Source organism: Gavia stellata, chromosome 1, assembly GCF_030936135.1.
Source record: "Gavia stellata isolate bGavSte3 chromosome 1, bGavSte3.hap2, whole genome shotgun sequence".
NCBI classification, from domain to species: Eukaryota; Metazoa; Chordata; class Aves; order Gaviiformes; family Gaviidae; genus Gavia; species Gavia stellata.
The window spans coordinates 1,893,114-1,908,535 of record NC_082594.1 but is presented as its reverse complement, the minus strand read 5'-3'; the positions used below and the strand labels follow the sequence as shown (position 1 = coordinate 1,908,535).

The 15,422-nt window shown below is 58.0% G+C and overlaps 4 protein-coding genes across 4 annotated transcripts in view; 1 reads left to right on the top strand and 3 right to left on the bottom strand.

The window, feature by feature from the left end:
• The first annotated feature begins 110 nt into the window (after window positions 1-110).
• On the top strand, window positions 111-4,652 carry DNAJB13 (DnaJ heat shock protein family (Hsp40) member B13). The gene is made up of 8 exons (XM_059817810.1): window positions 111-187; window positions 448-551; window positions 870-1,031; window positions 1,531-1,688; window positions 3,194-3,307; window positions 3,720-3,833; window positions 3,929-4,005; window positions 4,499-4,652. Exons 1-8 carry the CDS (start codon window positions 120-122, stop codon window positions 4,650-4,652), a joined length of 951 nt encoding a protein of 316 aa, XP_059673793.1. The 5' UTR covers window positions 111-119.
• Window positions 4,653-5,139: 487 nt separating this feature from the next.
• On the bottom strand, window positions 5,140-6,105 carry LOC132318009 (mitochondrial uncoupling protein 2-like). The gene is given in 9 exon segments (XM_059824021.1): window positions 5,140-5,254; window positions 5,366-5,402; window positions 5,405-5,462; window positions 5,464-5,531; window positions 5,668-5,771; window positions 5,773-5,878; window positions 5,973-6,051; window positions 6,053-6,088; window positions 6,091-6,105. Coding segments are annotated over 9 exon segments (618 nt in total).
• Window positions 6,106-7,185: 1,080 nt separating this feature from the next.
• LOC132317594 (putative mitochondrial transporter UCP3) lies at window positions 7,186-8,968 on the bottom strand. The gene is made up of 6 exons (XM_059821950.1): window positions 8,843-8,968; window positions 8,501-8,711; window positions 8,034-8,231; window positions 7,783-7,884; window positions 7,520-7,700; window positions 7,186-7,300 (listed from the first exon to the last, which is right to left on the bottom strand). The coding sequence occupies exons 1-6, from the start codon at window positions 8,966-8,968 to the stop codon at window positions 7,195-7,197; spliced, it is 924 nt and encodes a 307-aa protein (XP_059677933.1). The 3' UTR covers window positions 7,186-7,194.
• Window positions 8,969-11,697: 2,729 nt separating this feature from the next.
• Window positions 11,698-15,422, bottom strand: part of C2CD3 (C2 domain containing 3 centriole elongation regulator) — a 53,256-nt gene continuing 49,531 nt past the window's right edge. Inside the window, exon 34 of the mRNA XM_059816441.1 lies at window positions 11,698-11,984. Within this exon, the coding sequence (XP_059672424.1) occupies window positions 11,723-11,984 (262 nt within the window). The 3' untranslated portion in view covers window positions 11,698-11,722. The remainder of the gene's footprint in view (window positions 11,985-15,422) is intronic.

The following is a 15,422-nucleotide window of genomic DNA, read 5'->3' as shown; positions in this document are numbered from 1 at the left end:
CGGAGTCCGGAAGTGCGCGGGGAGAACTACAGCTCCCATAGTGCCCCGCGCGCGAGAGACCGGAAGTGCTGCTCCGCCCTCTGACGCGGTGACCATAGCAACGGGGGCCCTTGGCCGCCATGGGGCAGGACTACTACGCTGTGCTGGAGCTGGGCCGCGGCGCCACGGACGCCGACATCAAGAAGGCGTGAGGGGCCTTGGCCTTGCGGGGGAGAGCCCTGGGGCCTGCCGGGGTTGGGGGAGCGGCTTGGGGGGCCGGGGGGTGGTGGTGGGGATGGGGGCGGCCCTCTGCGTGGCTCCCCTTGGCCTCCCGCCCTCTCCACAGCAGGGGCCTGAGGGGGGGAGAGGGCCTGGGAGAAGCTGTGAGGGAGCAGCCTGGGGTGAGGGTGTCGTGGCACCCCGGGGCTGGCTGTGAGGCTGGGCTCTCCCTTCCCTTCCCCTTCACAGCTATCGGAAACTGGCCTTGAAGAACCATCCTTTAAAATGCAAGGAGCCCTGGGCGCCGGAGAGGTTCAGGCGGCTGGCGGAGGCCTACGACGTGCTCAGCGACCGTAAGCGGGAAGATGGTTCTCTTCCACAGAGTTCAGGGGCAGGAGGGGCTGGATGGGGGGTGAAGCATCTCTGATGTGGCCAGAGATGTGCTGGTATCTAAACCCCCGATCGCTGGTGCACCCAGGGAGGTGGCATCAGCTCTGTGACCTGCAGCCAGGCTGATTGCTGGCTTGTAGTTCTGCTTCCATCCCAGTCTGCTGTTCTCAAGGTGGTGGGGGACCCCCCTTTCCAGCCTCCCCCCAAGCAAAGCCTGGATCTCAGGCTCTCCCCCAGCATGGGAGAGCGGGGCCATTCCCATCTCCTCCTTGTTCCCTAAGCCATGAAGAAAGGCATTTACGACAAGTTCGGAGAAGAGGGTCTCAAAGGCGGCATCCCCTTGGAGTTCGGCGGCGAGAACCCCTGGACCGTTGGCTACGTGTTTCACAACAACCCTGACAAAGTCTTCAGGGAGTTCTTTGGTGGCGACAACCCCTTTGCGGGTAGGTAGGGGGGCTCTGGGGGTGGCCCAGGGCCCTCTCTGTGGCTGTTGTGATGCTGTGGCCACTTGCCAGCTCTGAGCTTTAAGCTTTACAGGGATGTTTCCCTGCCCAGCTACTCTCGGGTCCCTCTGGGGCTGCTGGTCCCTGGTGCTTGGAGGTTAGATTCTGACTTCCCCCAGTCTTGGGTGGGCGAGAGGCCTGGGGGGTGCATGTTCAGGCTCTCAGCTCTCCCCAGCTACCGTTGTGACCCTTTCCTTGGAGGATTTCCAACAAAAAGGGGGGTCAGGTTGGTGAGAGTGCTGTAAACACATGAGCAAGATGATAACGCTCCCAGAGAAAAACACTTCAGCTGGAGGAGGAAGGTGATCCCAGGCAGAAGCAGATGGAAGTTTCTGGGTGGTGTATTTGGGGTGCTCAGCTTCCACGATAAGGAGATCCCAGGGGCTGCCCCCCAACCTCTGATCCGAGTGAGGTGACCCCCCTCCGCTCACTTACACAGAGTTCTTTGCTGAGGATGGCTCAGAGTTGATCCTGCCCTTCGGAGGGCTGCGAGGACGAGGGGCGATGAAGCAAGACCCCCCGATCGTGCGGGATCTCTACCTGTCCCTTGAAGACCTGTTCTATGGCTGCACCAAGAAGATTAAGATCTCCCGCAGGGTAGGGGAAGTGGGGGTGAAACGGGGGTGTGCTCAGCAGGGTGGGGAATTTTGGGCTGGACTCTCCTCTCAGTGTAGGACATCTCAGCAGCAGAGCCTGAGGCTTTAGGACTGGTCCCACTCAGGGGGCTCAGCAAAGCACAGTACTCTACGTCTGTGCTGCAGAGAGGGATCTGAACCAAAGCCAGTGCGAACGCCAGCAGGATCCGAACCGGTGCCCGCCTCTCTGCTGGCTTGCCAAAGGGAATTCGGCATGAGAGGTGATGTGAAAGCTGGTGGGAAGGCAGGGTTGATTTCAAAGAGGGAGCACAGCGTTGCCTGCGCTCCTGCAGTTTCATTTTCACACTGGGCTGTGTCTCATTTCTGCCCTCAGTGACCTGCATCCCTCCTCTCACTGTCCCAGTCTCCTGGTTCCAGCCGTGAGTTTCTCCTACTTGATCTGATCCCATTTGTACCCGCAGCCGCCTTGCTGTGGAGTACGAGCTGTCCTCTCTGCCAGCTCACAGGCAGCTGGATGAGCAGTGCAGTTATAACCCTCTCTCTTTGGGCACCTCGGTGTCACAGATCACCTCTGTGTTGTCCCTTGGGGCGATGACAGCCCTGCAGAGAAGGACTTGGGGGTACTGGTGGATGAAAAGCTGGACATGAGCCGTCAGTGCACGCTTGCAGCCCAGAAAGCCAACTGTCTCCTGGGCTGCATCCAGAGCAGCGTGGCCAGCAGGTCGAGGGGGGGGATTCTGCCCCTCTGCTCCGCTCTGGTGAGACCCCACTGCAGCACTGCGTCCAGCTCTGGGGTCCTCAGCACAGGGAAGACGTGGACCTGTGGGAGCGGGTCCAGAGGAGGGTCACGAAGATGATCAGAGGGCTGGAACAGCTCTGCTGTGAGGACAGGCTGAGAGGGTTGGGGTTGTTCAACCTGGAGAAGAGAAGGCTCCGGGGAGACCTTCTTGCAGCCTTTCAGTACTTAAAGGGGGCTTGTAAGAAAGATGGGGACAGGTTTTTTAGCAGGGCCTGTAGCAGTAGGACAAGGGGTAATGGTTTTAAACTAAAAGAGGGGAGAGTCAGACTAGATAGAAGGAAGAAATGTCTCAGGATGAGGGTGGTGAGACATGGCCCAGGTGGCCCAGAGAGGTGGTGGGTGCCCCATCCCTGGAAACATTCCAGGTCAGGTTGGACGGGGCTCTGAGCAACCTGATGTAGTGGAAGATGTCCCTGCTCATGGCAGGGGGTTGGGCTGGGTGACCTTGAAAGGTCCCTTCCAACCCAAACCATTCTGTGATTCTATGACAGGCTGAGTAGCTGCCCAGGGGTGCCTGCCCCATCTGTATGGCTGTGTCCGGCACGGCAGGGTCGTGATCCAGCCCGGGGGCTCAGCCCTGCTGTGGATGGAGCTGGCACCTCGTGCTGGCAGCTCTGATGACAGAGCAGAGCCGAGCTCCCGCCTGGTCACAGACCCACTTCTCCAGACAGAACCCAGCTCTTCTAATCCCCTCGTCCGCCCCTCAGGTGATGAACGAAGATGGTCAAACGAGCGCCATCAGAGATAAGATCCTAACAATCAACGTGGAGCCCGGGTGGAAGCAGGGCACCAGGATCACCTTCGAGAAGGAAGGAGACCAGGTAATGACCGTGGTGTGAAGTTCTGGGCCAGGTTTCCTCAGGACCGACTGCGCATTCTTTGCAGGTTTCCCATTGCTGTTGGCAGCACAGCTAACGGAGCGATTCAGCCTTACTGTGCTCAGAAAGACCTAAGGAGCCCTTCCTGCCTGGATTTGCCTTAGGACAGATAACTAATTGAATGAGGTGGTTTGCTGCGTGGCATCGCCTTTGTAAAACCCAGTCTTGGCTTAGCAAGAGACTTTGATAAAAGGCTTTTCTTCTTAAAGCAAGAAAATACCTTTCCCCTCTCCCCAGCCAGCTGAAAGCAGCAATAAAGGGCCAGGGATTCGTGTCACTTTTCCCTGTGTAAAATCATTTGTGTTACACCAAATCATTTCCAGGTATCGGTTTTTCTTTTTAACTTGATTTTTAGGGCCCCAATGTCATTCCAGCTGACATCACCTTCGTTGTCCAAGAGAAACTCCACCCGAGGTTTAAAAGAACCGACGACAACCTCACTTACGTCGCCACCATCCCCCTGGGAAAGGTAAAGAGCCAAGCGAGGGGACGGAGCCAGCCCCAGCTTACGTTTGCCCTCTGGGGCTGCACATGCAGCTCCAGGTCCCGCTCCGTGCCTCGCAGGCGCTGATCGGCTGCACGGTGGAGGTGAGGACGCTGGACGGGAGGCTGCTGAACATCCCCATCAATGACATCGTGGAGTACGTGCCGTGGGGCGATGGGCCGGTGGGTCGGATGGGGATTTTCCGCACAGCTTGGTGGCCACGGAGGTCAACGGGCACTTAGGGGGAACCTCAGCATTATCCTGTTCCTCCTCGGCAAGAGGAGGAACCCGTTGCCTGGATTAACTGGGGTGCTTCAAAACCTTTTCCAGCAGGTTCGGGGCTGGGGGGGGTCCCAGCCTGGGGGAGGAGGATGCCCACTGTGGGCTACTCCTCTGGTTTGGGGCCGTGTTGCTGGCAGCAGAGGCAGGGAGAGGGCAGGAGCGAGGCTGGGTGGCACAGCCCCGCAGGGCGAGGAACCTGGTGCCACAAGGCTGGAAGAGGAGGTCAGGCCACCGCTAGAAGCCGGAGGAGCAAACCCGCTCGGAAGCGGGCGTGGGGCTCTGCGTGCGGACATGTCGGAGCTCAGGGCCATGGTCCCCATGTCGGGATCATCCTATGGCACTTCTCAGCCCCTTCCTTTGCTTTGCAGCCCTAAATACTGTAAAGTGGTGCCAGGGGAGGGGATGCCGCTGCTCCAGGACCCCCGGCGCAGGGGTGACCTCCTCATATATTTCAACATCTGCTTTCCCAAGAAGCTCACGCCTGATAAGAAAATGCTCTTGAAAAGCGCTCTCCTGTCTTAGGGAGCGACGACCTTTCCCGCTCTCCTCCCATCAATAAAGCTCTACCGCCAGCACTGTGACCGGGTAGAGGTTGTTCCGAGTACCCGGGACCCTAAAACACAGGATCACCCTAAAATACAGCACCCTTGATGCTGTTTCCACTGGGACTGTGGGAGAGCAAGGCTCCGCCTTGCTTTCCAGACTCTTCTCCATAGCTGCCACCCGGCAGCAGCCACGCCACAATGATGCAGAGGCTGATGGAGGATTTTGGGGGGGTTGGAGTACTCCCAGCTCAGCTAGCCGGTGGGAACAGCGCTGGTTTGGGGGTGACTGTGCGCAGGGAGGTGAGGGAAAGACCAAAACCAGGGGAGAAAAGACCCCAGGCTTTGCTCAAAGCCTCCCTGCACTCGCTACAGCTTTCTCCTCGGTGGGGGGGCCGGCAGATGTGATCCCCTTCGGTGTCGGGGAGCGAGCCAGCGAGGGGAAGGTGGGGAGGGCAGTGTCAGGCTCAGGAGGGGACCTCTCCCCATGTGCCTGCAGCCGTCAGGCCCGGTTTTAGCTGCTCGTAGGTGACAACTGTCACCATGTTCCAGGAGCCGAGCCCCAGGAACGAGGGCAGGAATCTGCTGGCGTGGCTGTAGTCAGCACATCCTGGCCCAGAGTGATGGTGTCTCCATCCCAGAAGCGGCTGCGTTTTAGAAGAAGATGGAAAAGGGTGGTGAACCCCTCCTCACCCCTTGTAGAAAGCCTTGGGCCCCTCCTTTCTCAGCTCCCGATGCTCCGATAATGCACTGGAGCAGCGTTCACGTACCTCGTCTTCACCACATCCACGAGGGGATGCGAGGAGTGTGGCACAGAAGCCGGCCCCGGAGGCGGAGGCGAAGTGGCAGGGGACGTTTTCTGCCCAGCAAGAGCTGTGGTGGCATTTGTGAGCCCGGATTATTTTAGGGGCTCCCTCCCCACGTGGGGTGGATGCTCGGGATGGAAATCGGCCACAGCCCTGGCTGTGCCGCCGGAGCGGAGCCAGGGGCCTCACCGTTTGCGAGATGGGATTTGAGCAGCGCATCTTTGGCGTAGAGCTGCTTGACTGAGTCGTACAGCCCCATGCGGACAGAGGCGAAGCTCATCTGCCGCTGTAGAGGCTGCGGGGGGTCCCTCCGACCTCACCACGGCAGCGATGGTGCCAAAGACGCCCTTGTACTGCGTCGCCAGCCCCTCACCTGGCAGCTTCACCTCCCCCTGAATCCCTGCGGGGAGAAAATGGGGTGAAGAGCGTTTATGCAACCACAGACCCCTCCTGGGGCTGTGGGGTGTGGGGTGAGGAGGGCGGGGGAGCCCGGCTCACCTGCAGCCGCGCTTTGGCGGTGTCCAGGGGGAAGGTGATGCGGTCGGCCATGCGGGTGCCTGTCCCTGTCCCCCCCGAACTTCATGGTGGCTGTTGGGGGCACCTCGGGGGGGGCTTGAACCCAATCATGGGGCGGGGGGCCAGTGGAGAGGGGTGTGAAGGGGGCGGATGCGGGAGGGGACAAAACTGGAGGGGGTTTGTCCCCCCTAGGAGAGGTGGGGCCCTGCCCCAGGCACGGGCCAGCGTTTCGGGGGGGACTAAGGGAGGAAAAAACCCAGCGTTTGCCTCCCCCTGCGTCTTTGGAGCGGGGTGAAACTGAGGCACAGCAGGGGTGGTTGTGGCCGGGGGGTTCCCCGGGGATGGGGGTCCCCAGCACACCCCGGGACTCACCTGCTGCTGCGGGGCCGGTAACGGGACAGGCCGGGAGGGACCACGGTAGGACCCGGTTCGAGACCCGACTATGGCAGGTCGGGCAGAGGGGAGGGTGCCCCATGAGGGCACGCTGGGGGGGAACTGGGCACGGCCATCACCGTGGCATCAAGGCTGCACACCCCATCGTGAGTGGCTGAGCCCTCCTGGGGGCTGGGGGTGCCTCCCACGGAGAGGGGAGTAGCAGCTCTTTGCACCCATGGGTGGCACACGCAGCCATGAACCCGCATACCCGGCTTCGATTTTTTTTTTTTCTTCCCCTAATCACAGAAATCATCTCCGCTAAAGCCAATCCCCAATGGCACATGACACCCCGGGAAGCCAAATGCCTTTTCCAGCGGCACCCCAGGGTCGGGAAAATGACCTTAAACCCCCCCAAAAAACCCAGCAAGGGAGCCCTGCTGCGCTCAGACCCCATAGGGGCGGTTTATTGGAAGCGTCAGTAAGGAAAAACAGGAACCACCGCAGCCCTCCGGCCCTCCACTCCGTCCCGCCTGCCTGCACCGCTCACCTTGTTCCCGCTGCTGCCGGGAAGCGATGCTCTTCCCGGTTGGAAAAAAAACTATAAACATCTTTTTCTTCCTCCCTAAACTCCTCTCAGGAAACCTCCGCTCTCGCACGTTTCTCCACAAAACAACGTCCTTTCTCCTTCCGTCTCGCCAGTCCCTCTCGGGGGGTCCCCGTTGGGCTGGGGCCGTTCAGCGTCGCTGCTCCCCCACCGCTTCGGCAATTAATATAATTTACTCCTGTGTCTCGCCAACGCTGGCGAGAGAGGCCGGGGTAGGGGGGTCAGGATTGGGCCGGCCGGGCCAGCACCGCAGCACGCTGCAGCTGCTCGTAGGAGATGAACATCACCACGTTCCAGGAGCCGAGCCGCAGGAAGGAGGGGACGAACCTGCGCCAGGAAAAAGCAGCGCTGGAGGGGACATGGCGGGGACACCCCTGTGGTCCCCAAACCCCTGCCTGGTGCCCCGCTGGTGGCACACGGGTGAGGACATTTGGGATGTGCCGGGTGATGCCACGGTGTGAAGTGGAGCCGGTCCACGCTGGTGTCTGTGCACAGAGTTGCACCGAGTTTGGCGGTGCTCAGCGGGGGGCACGTCCCCAAACTCACCCCTTGTAGAAGCCGGCGAGGCCGTCCTGCATGAGCAGAGCGAGGAGGCAGCTGAGCACGTTCCGGTACTGCCCGGGTCCGGCGTTCATGTACCGTGTCTTCACCACGTCCACCGGCGACGCCACCACCGTGGCGCAGAAGCCGGCCCCGAAGGCGGCCACGAAGTGGCAGGGGACATTGTCTGCGAGGCAGAGCCGGGGGGGGGGTTTGAGGGTCACGGGGACGGCACCCGGCTGCAGCCCCCCCTCCAGCACCGTCCTCACCTGTCATCAGCTGCGCCCGCAGCAACGCGTCCTTAATGAGGTCGTATGTGACGAGCTCCCCGCAGTTGACGATGGCGTTGCGGGCGATGTTGGGCAGCGTCCCTGTGCGGGAGGGTGGTGGCATCAGGGACGGCGGTCACATCCCCTCCTGGAGCATCCTGGATGGGTGCACCAGCCCTGCCGTCCCCATTCCCATTTCATCCCTGTCCCACCCCTATCCCCATCCCATCCCTGTCCCCATCCGCCCCTACCTCTCCAGAGCCCGCGGACGCCCTCCTCCCTGGCGATGGTGCGGTAAGCATCCACGGTGCCGCTGTACCGGCGGGCGCCATCCGACAGCGCCCCGTTGGCCTGGAACCGTACCTTGACCACGTCGGTGGGCTGGGCGCACGTCACCGCCACTGCCCCCGTGGTGCAGCCCGCCAGCACCCGTGCCGCCAGCCCTGTGCCTGGAGAGGAGCAGGCGCTGGGACCCCCGGCCCTGCGGGGACCCCCAGCTCTGCAGGGACCCCCGGCCCTGCGGGGCACCCCAGCATTGTGGGGACCCTGGGGCGAGTGGCCTGGGGTGGGGAGGTGCTTAGGGTGCAGTTTGGGGGACTGTTCACCCCGGGGTGGGCCGTTTCCCATGGGGGTGGGCTGTGCCCCTCCGGGAGAGGGCTGTGCATCGGGACATGCTGGGGGTGCGCAGGGATGGGGTCCCACCCGCCCGGACACTCACTCTCGGCACCCTTGGGGGTGTAGAGCTGCTTGACCGAGTCGTACAGCCCGATGCGGATGGAGGCGAAGCTCATCTGCCGCTGCAGCCCGGCCACCAGCCCGCTATAGAGGCTGCGGGGTCCCTCCGTCCTCACCATGGTGCTCAGCGTCCCCAAAACACCCCGGTACTCCACGGTGCTGGTGCTGCGGGGGATCCGCACTTCGCCCTGGATCTGTGGGCCGCCAACCGTGTCACCTTGCCCTCTGCCAAAACGCTGCCAGCTCTGGGGTGGAGCCGGTGCGGAGGGGACCCGCCGTCGCGGGGTGCTGCCTCAACCCGTGGCATTTTGGGGGCAGATCATACCTGCAGCCGCACTTTGGCGGTGTCCAGGGGGAAGGTGCAGAGATCGGCGATGCAGGCGGCCATCCCCGCGCTTACAAATTTCACAGCGGCTGTCGGGGGCACCTCGGGGGGCTTCAGACCCACCATCGTGGTGGAGGGGCTGGAAGGAAAGCGCGGGGAGGGAGCTGGGATGCTGCGTCGGACGGAGCTTCAAGCAGGTGTCTGGTTTAGGGACAGAGGTGACGATGTGGGTCTGGGTGGCTTCGGACAACCCCAAAAGCCAAATCCTGCCCCATTTCCTCTCCTGCATCCCTGGGGAAACCGAGGCACGGGGAAACAGAGGCACGGGGCTCCCTCACTCAGCCCGGGGCCGGTGTGCGATTCACCAGTGCCCACCCGCCACCTCCCACCCAGGCCAAAACGGGGGGGGGGACTCGGTGACAGGATCTCCCCCATAACGACCTGCCCGGGGCCAGGTCCCCCGTGGCCTCACCGTAGGGACCTCAGCACCGCGTCCTGGCTCCTGCCTTACACCCTCCTCTGCGCAGCCATCATCGCCCTGAGAGCCAGCTCCTTGGCCCCCCCCTTATATAGCACCCGGGAGGACACGCCAGCGGCCCGGGGATCGGGTGACAGCGAAACCCAGTTCCCCCAGTGGCATTTGAGCCGATGAGAGTGGGGCCACTCGGCACCCATGACAGGGTGACTGTGTTTCAGCCCTCTGTTCCCCGCCCCGGACAGGGCTCGGGCATGGGTGGGTGGCGGGGGATTCCTGCCCAGACCACCAGCACCCATGGGAGCAAAGCTGTGGGGCAGCAGCACCCACCAATGTGGTCCTGCCTGTTTGGTGGCCACTGGCACCTCAGGGACGGGGGGAGTGATTTGGGTTTTTAACCTAAATGTGCTCTGGGAAGGAGGAGATGCAGAAAACGCTTACCCAAGGCTATAAAAGCGAGCGGTTCGGAGGCAGAGCAGCACCGAGCGCTCCCTGCCATGGGGCAGCTCGGACCCCTTTGCCCCTGGCACAGCCCACGCAGCCGTAATTCATCCCGGGCAGCTGCCGAGCTTGCTGGCGGGATTTCCTCCCCAGTGGTGTAACGTGTCCGCCGAGCTCACGTGGAGCATCCCGAGTGCAGGGGCCACGCGATGATGGCCCGGAGGTAAATCCCGCCCGTGTTCACGCTCCGCACGACAAAAACCACGACGGCCTTTCACGTGTGGCCGCGCACCGGGTCTGCAGCCGAGGGGAAGGCGCTGCGGGGAGGGAGAGGGCTCAGGACAAGGCTGGAGGCGGAGGGTGGGGTGACTGCTCAAGAAATGCCCCTTTTCCTCCATTTTCTTACAACTCAGTGTTTAAGCCTTTGCACAAAGCCCAAAGGGACGGACTCGCGGAAGATCGCACGTCCCTGTTGAGGTGCAGAAAGCCTCCGCCCTGGCGTGCGAACTTGCCTTGTGCACGAGCACCCAGGAGGGATTTCGAGCTGGTTTGACACCCTGAAGCCACCTTTGCTCCGTCGATCGGGCCCCAGGCAGAAGCTCGTCTCCGGCTGGCTCTTGTCGGCTGGACCCTGCTCCACCGCCGACCTAAACGCGAGAGGAAGAAGCTGTTTATCTCATGCTCGTGACATAACTCAGGAATCAATGTTGTCACCTCCTCTGTCACCATGTTCCCAACCCAGCCGGCATCCCGCCTGGGGTTTTTTGGGGATGCCACCGGGATCAGCAGCGGACAAAGGAAGCCCACGTGTCACTCCTGTTCGCGCAGGGGGACGGGGACACGCGGCAGGTTCACCTCCCAACCCTCAGCCGGCACAGGCAGGAAAAGGGGACACGTTTGCGGGGCAGAGAACGGGGGCTGCTGCGGCTGCGATCATCAGCGGGTGGGAGGCTCAGAGCTCCACAGGCAGCACTGGGCAGGGCAGAGCAGATCTTATCCCCGGGGTCTAACCCCGCACAGGATTTGCCCTGCGAAAAACAAAACTGCAGAGGTGGGAAGAAAAAGGGATGCTGACACCTTGGTTCCTTAAATCCTGAATTCAAAGCGTGGTTTGAAAACCAGCTCTGATTCAGAGCGGTCGCTCACCTCTGAGGTCCGACTCCTTCCACGGGGGCTTGAGCTAAACGGCGACATTCAATTCCTTTGCAAAGCAGCGACCTTTTCGCGTGCCCCCCAGCCGTGCCATCTTCCAGGAAGCATTTCTACGATGTCCTCGCGCCCGTCACTGGAGGTTTTTGGGGGAAGGAGTCCCGTCCACCTGTCAGTGACAGGCTCGTGCCCTGGCAGCCGGGACACTTCGCAGCAGCCGACAAGAAACCCGGGGAATTTTATTGAAAGACAAACACTGGAGAGCAGTACAAAAATAACTTAGCTCAGTTTGCATCAAAGCCCATTATCCAAAAGGTACCGGACATAAAAATGTACAAAAATAATTTAGAATACAAAAGTTCTGTTTTTCTAGTAAAACCCTTTTGTACACACGAGCATTTTACAGTATCCTCGGCCTGTATTTACACAAGCACCGTGGGCACATACATTCCTCTTGAATCAGCAAATTACCACCAACTATTTTTGAAAGGCCCCTGGGGAGGGAGCTCATCTTCCCTCCCCATCCCCAGCACACGCCGGCAGGGAGGCCACAGTTCTCCACTTGTCGACGGGATGGCAAATTCCTAATGTTCTCCATCCTTTGGTTGAAGAAAAAGGAGTTGTCTCAAAATGGGAGGCTTTGTGTTTACCCAAAAAAAGGTTAATTAGAGAAATTTCACGTGAATAAATCCCAAAAATGGAATATCTGGAGACCAGGTAACAGCTCATCAGTCACCCGAAGCGGTGAGTCTCATCGGGGACCTGCCCTTGCAAGACACACGGTCTCTCAGCTCCCCTTGGTTGACCACCAGGCTTTAAGTCCCTCTAACAGGATACCCATCAGGCAAATTAAAAATCAGAGCCTGAAACCTACGGCTTCTGTCTCCTCTTCCCTGAAGGACCCGGCGTTTGCCGATGCGCCAGGCTGCAGCTCGGGAAGCAGCCAGCGCTATTCCTTCTTGGACAGCTGAGCGGAGAAGATCCTGGTGATCCTTTTGGTTTCCTCTTCTGAGAGATCGGCCGCGGGCCTGGGACGAGTCAGCCTTCGGTAAGGGATGCCCCCCGGCACAGCTCTGCCTCGGCTCTGCGGAGAAGGAACAAGACGTTAGAGCCCTGCCAGCTCTGCCCTGCGCCCGTTTTCTGATGGCAGCAAACCGCGGGGTCATGCAGCATGTGAGAAGTTGGATGCACAGAAAAAAAGCCCCTCACGATGTGTTTTCTCTCCTCGGAGGGGTTTTTCTCTTGTTCCGCACACTGAGAGGCAACTGTTTGGGAAAAGACCTGTTTGTTCCAACTGTTTGGAAGAAAAAAAACAAAGCCCACGATGGTGAAATATTCCCCCGCCCAACACAATGTTAGATGCTGCAATGCTATTCTTTCTCAACGCTGCAGAAAGCAAAAGCTGAAGACCAAAATTAGAAAGGTCCAAACCACACAGGTTGGCTCCGGCAAGCGAACTCTGGATTTGTGAATGTCTACCCTCAGCCAAAGTCACCTTTTACGAAGCCAAAAGAATTACACCAGCGTAGTCACCGGGTTCTGACTCTCTGAATTTTGGGTTTCAATTATTGTTTTAATTTGCTGAACCCTAAAAAAAACAAACCCAAATCACCTTGCAATGGGGAAGCACCAAAGACTGATAATTTCAGCGTACAAAGAAACTCGTGTTTCTCCCCGACTAGTTTAGGACCAGGTCGTGCCTGTGAAGCACCGAGAGAGGAGAGATTGGGCTTGAGCTGCCTTTAGAGGCTGAAGCAGGTGGTGCTGTTTTAGGACGCACCGCTCATTAGCTGCGGGGCCAGGAAGGTCTCCTGGCGAGCGGGGTTTGATTCGGAAAACTGATACGCAGGTCTGGCCTTTCACCTACATCGCTGGGCTGCTTCTCCCTCCCAGCCGGGCTCAGCCTCGCTGGACACGGTCGCGGTGGAAAGGTCTCCTAAGGTGATCAGCTCCCTCCCAAGAGAAACGGCGCCGGGATCCTGTTCCTGTGCGCTCCCTGCTTTGACGTGCGCCGTTTGGGGAGGGAAATGGCTTTTTTAGGAGTAAGTGGTTTTGGAGATTTCTTGCGTTTGGTTGCCTGCGCTTCACAGGCTGAGATGACGAGCACATGGTATGTTGACCCTGCGACAGCATCGCTGGTGAAGACCCTGATGGGAAAACAGGCTGTGGTAAAAACCCACCCCCTGATCTACGCATCCTGGGCGTACTTGGGTTTGCTAGAGCCAGGGCAAAGCGCGAGAGGCTAATTGCAAACTAATTCAACACCAGCTACAATTTCTGCAAACAGACAAGACCAAGAGAGGCTGTAACCACAGGCCAAGATTTCCTAAAGGATGATTTTCAGATACGCTGAGCCAGCCTGCTCCCGCACAGCCAGAGTCGGGAGACAGACGGATCAACGCTCACAAAGACGATGGGTTTGGCCGCTGGCTGGCTGGTTAATAAAGAGGATGACGAGGGTGGGAACAGCTCACGTGGTTTCATGTCCAACAGCGCAAAAAAGGCTTAAATAGAAATTCCTGTACCCTAAAGGGTATAAATTCCTGTACCCTAAATACCATCTCCCAGTTTCATATGGCTAATTGTGTAAATTATGTGAAAAGACTTCTGTAAAAGACTTCAAACAGTATCCAGGAAAATAGCTTTGGCTTATAATACCTTAAAACACTTCCCATTTTTATTGTACTGAAAAAACCATACGTTTATATTTATGAGAATCCTTGCTTTCTTTTTCTTCCTCCTAAAGGCTGCCCTAGGATGATTTTTCCTAAACCAAAATATAAGAAGCCGAGAGAGATTAAATGCAGACCTGGCAACACTGGAAGCTTAAAAACCAGCAGAGAGAGATGCTTGCTGGCCAAACCACCTCCCTTTGACAGCGTATTCTGCTCAAGGTTGTCCAGAGAAGACCAGGTCAGTAGCTCATTCTTCCCACGCTGGTTTCTTTGCCAACTGTCTACGAAACAGCTGAAACATTAATATTGGCTGGAGACGGACGGTAACCAGCTCCCGCTGGCTCGGTGCTGGTCCCTGGTCTCTGTACAGCGTGCGTAAGCAGTTCATAGAGAAGAATCTTCAAAGCGAAAGCTCAGAGGACTGGTAAAAGGCTTCGGGTGCCTCAAGTGCATCACGCAGCGTTCGCTTCTGAACACCGGTTTTATGTGTTTGCAAAGAATTGGGAGGGACTGCCTTCTCCCTCAGCCCAGGAAGGTCTGTAACTGTAACAAAACCAAAAAAACCAAGGAAATTCTGGCTCTTAAATCCAATCCGCTGGCCAGACTGCGGCTAGACAACCCCGTACCGCTTTTCTGTGCTGGCACTGTACTTCAGAAACGCTCCTTTCCTTCCAGCAAGCCGTGATGATGCTGTTTGCTCTCTAATAAGCGCCCTGTTCTACTCTGGAGGAGGCTACACCACTAACATACCTAAAAACCACTGTCTGCACAACCACGTGCATGTGAAAGGCTTGTGGGAACTCACTGCAATATTAAAACAGAAGCAGATTTACACCGGAGCAACGGCTCTCTATCAAATTCCTCAAATCATCCAGTTCACCCTATTTCAAAGGGTCACGAAACTGCATGTCCTACCTCTTACAATTCCCCCTCTCATGGGTACTTCTGCCACACGCGTCTTCGCGCACAGCTAGGAACCGAGAGACAGCAACTCACATTTTGAATGCAAGGAATAAGTGCAGATGGCTTTCACTGACCCAACAGGACATTTCTAATGAATTTCAGTGGGAAGAGCTGCAAGTCCTGCAACTCAGAAGAGAAGGTAACATACCGTGTGGGATAAGAGAAAGGAAAAGAGAACAAAATTGCCTCGAGAATCCCGGATCCACCAGAGACAGCAGCACAGCCGAGTGTTTCTACAGAAATGCAGGGACTTTTTTTTCTGGATTGCACTAACCCAGTGCCTCCAACCAGCTGTAAAATAATCTTACCCTGGTTGTAAGAATTTTAAAAATTGATTCTAAAGAAGAAATTAAATGAGATTTTTCTCCTTTGTTCTTAAGAGTTCCCAATCCAGAGGTGCCACAGTACTCCTCCAGCCTCAGGTGAAGCCAGGGGCATGTCACAAACTAAGTTGTTCCTGATCTGGTCTGGTCGGCCAGAGAGTCTGCTGCAGAAAATGCCACCCCTCGCTCGCATTTTGCCATCAGTGCAATTGCATACTGAGAAAGAGCGCTGTACTCGAAAAGTGAAAATACAACAGAAGAGCGGGTGTCTGCTGCTATTCGATGACACCGAGGCGACGGACAGTAGTTTGTACGCTCCTGACCGTCAGTAAATGAGGTGTGCTTGGAAAACGTACCACTTGCGTGCTGTTTCAGGTAGAAGTGGCTAAAATACTCCTCCTCCGATTTTCATACCGCCGTGTCCATTTGCAGCAACGCAGAGGTGTTAAGATGCATGTATCTATCCCAAGGACCTGCCTAAAAATGAACTTCCAGCTGTAGGAAAGGATTAGCAGTTCTTGCTGCTATTCTAAGCGCACAGGTGTGAATCAAAA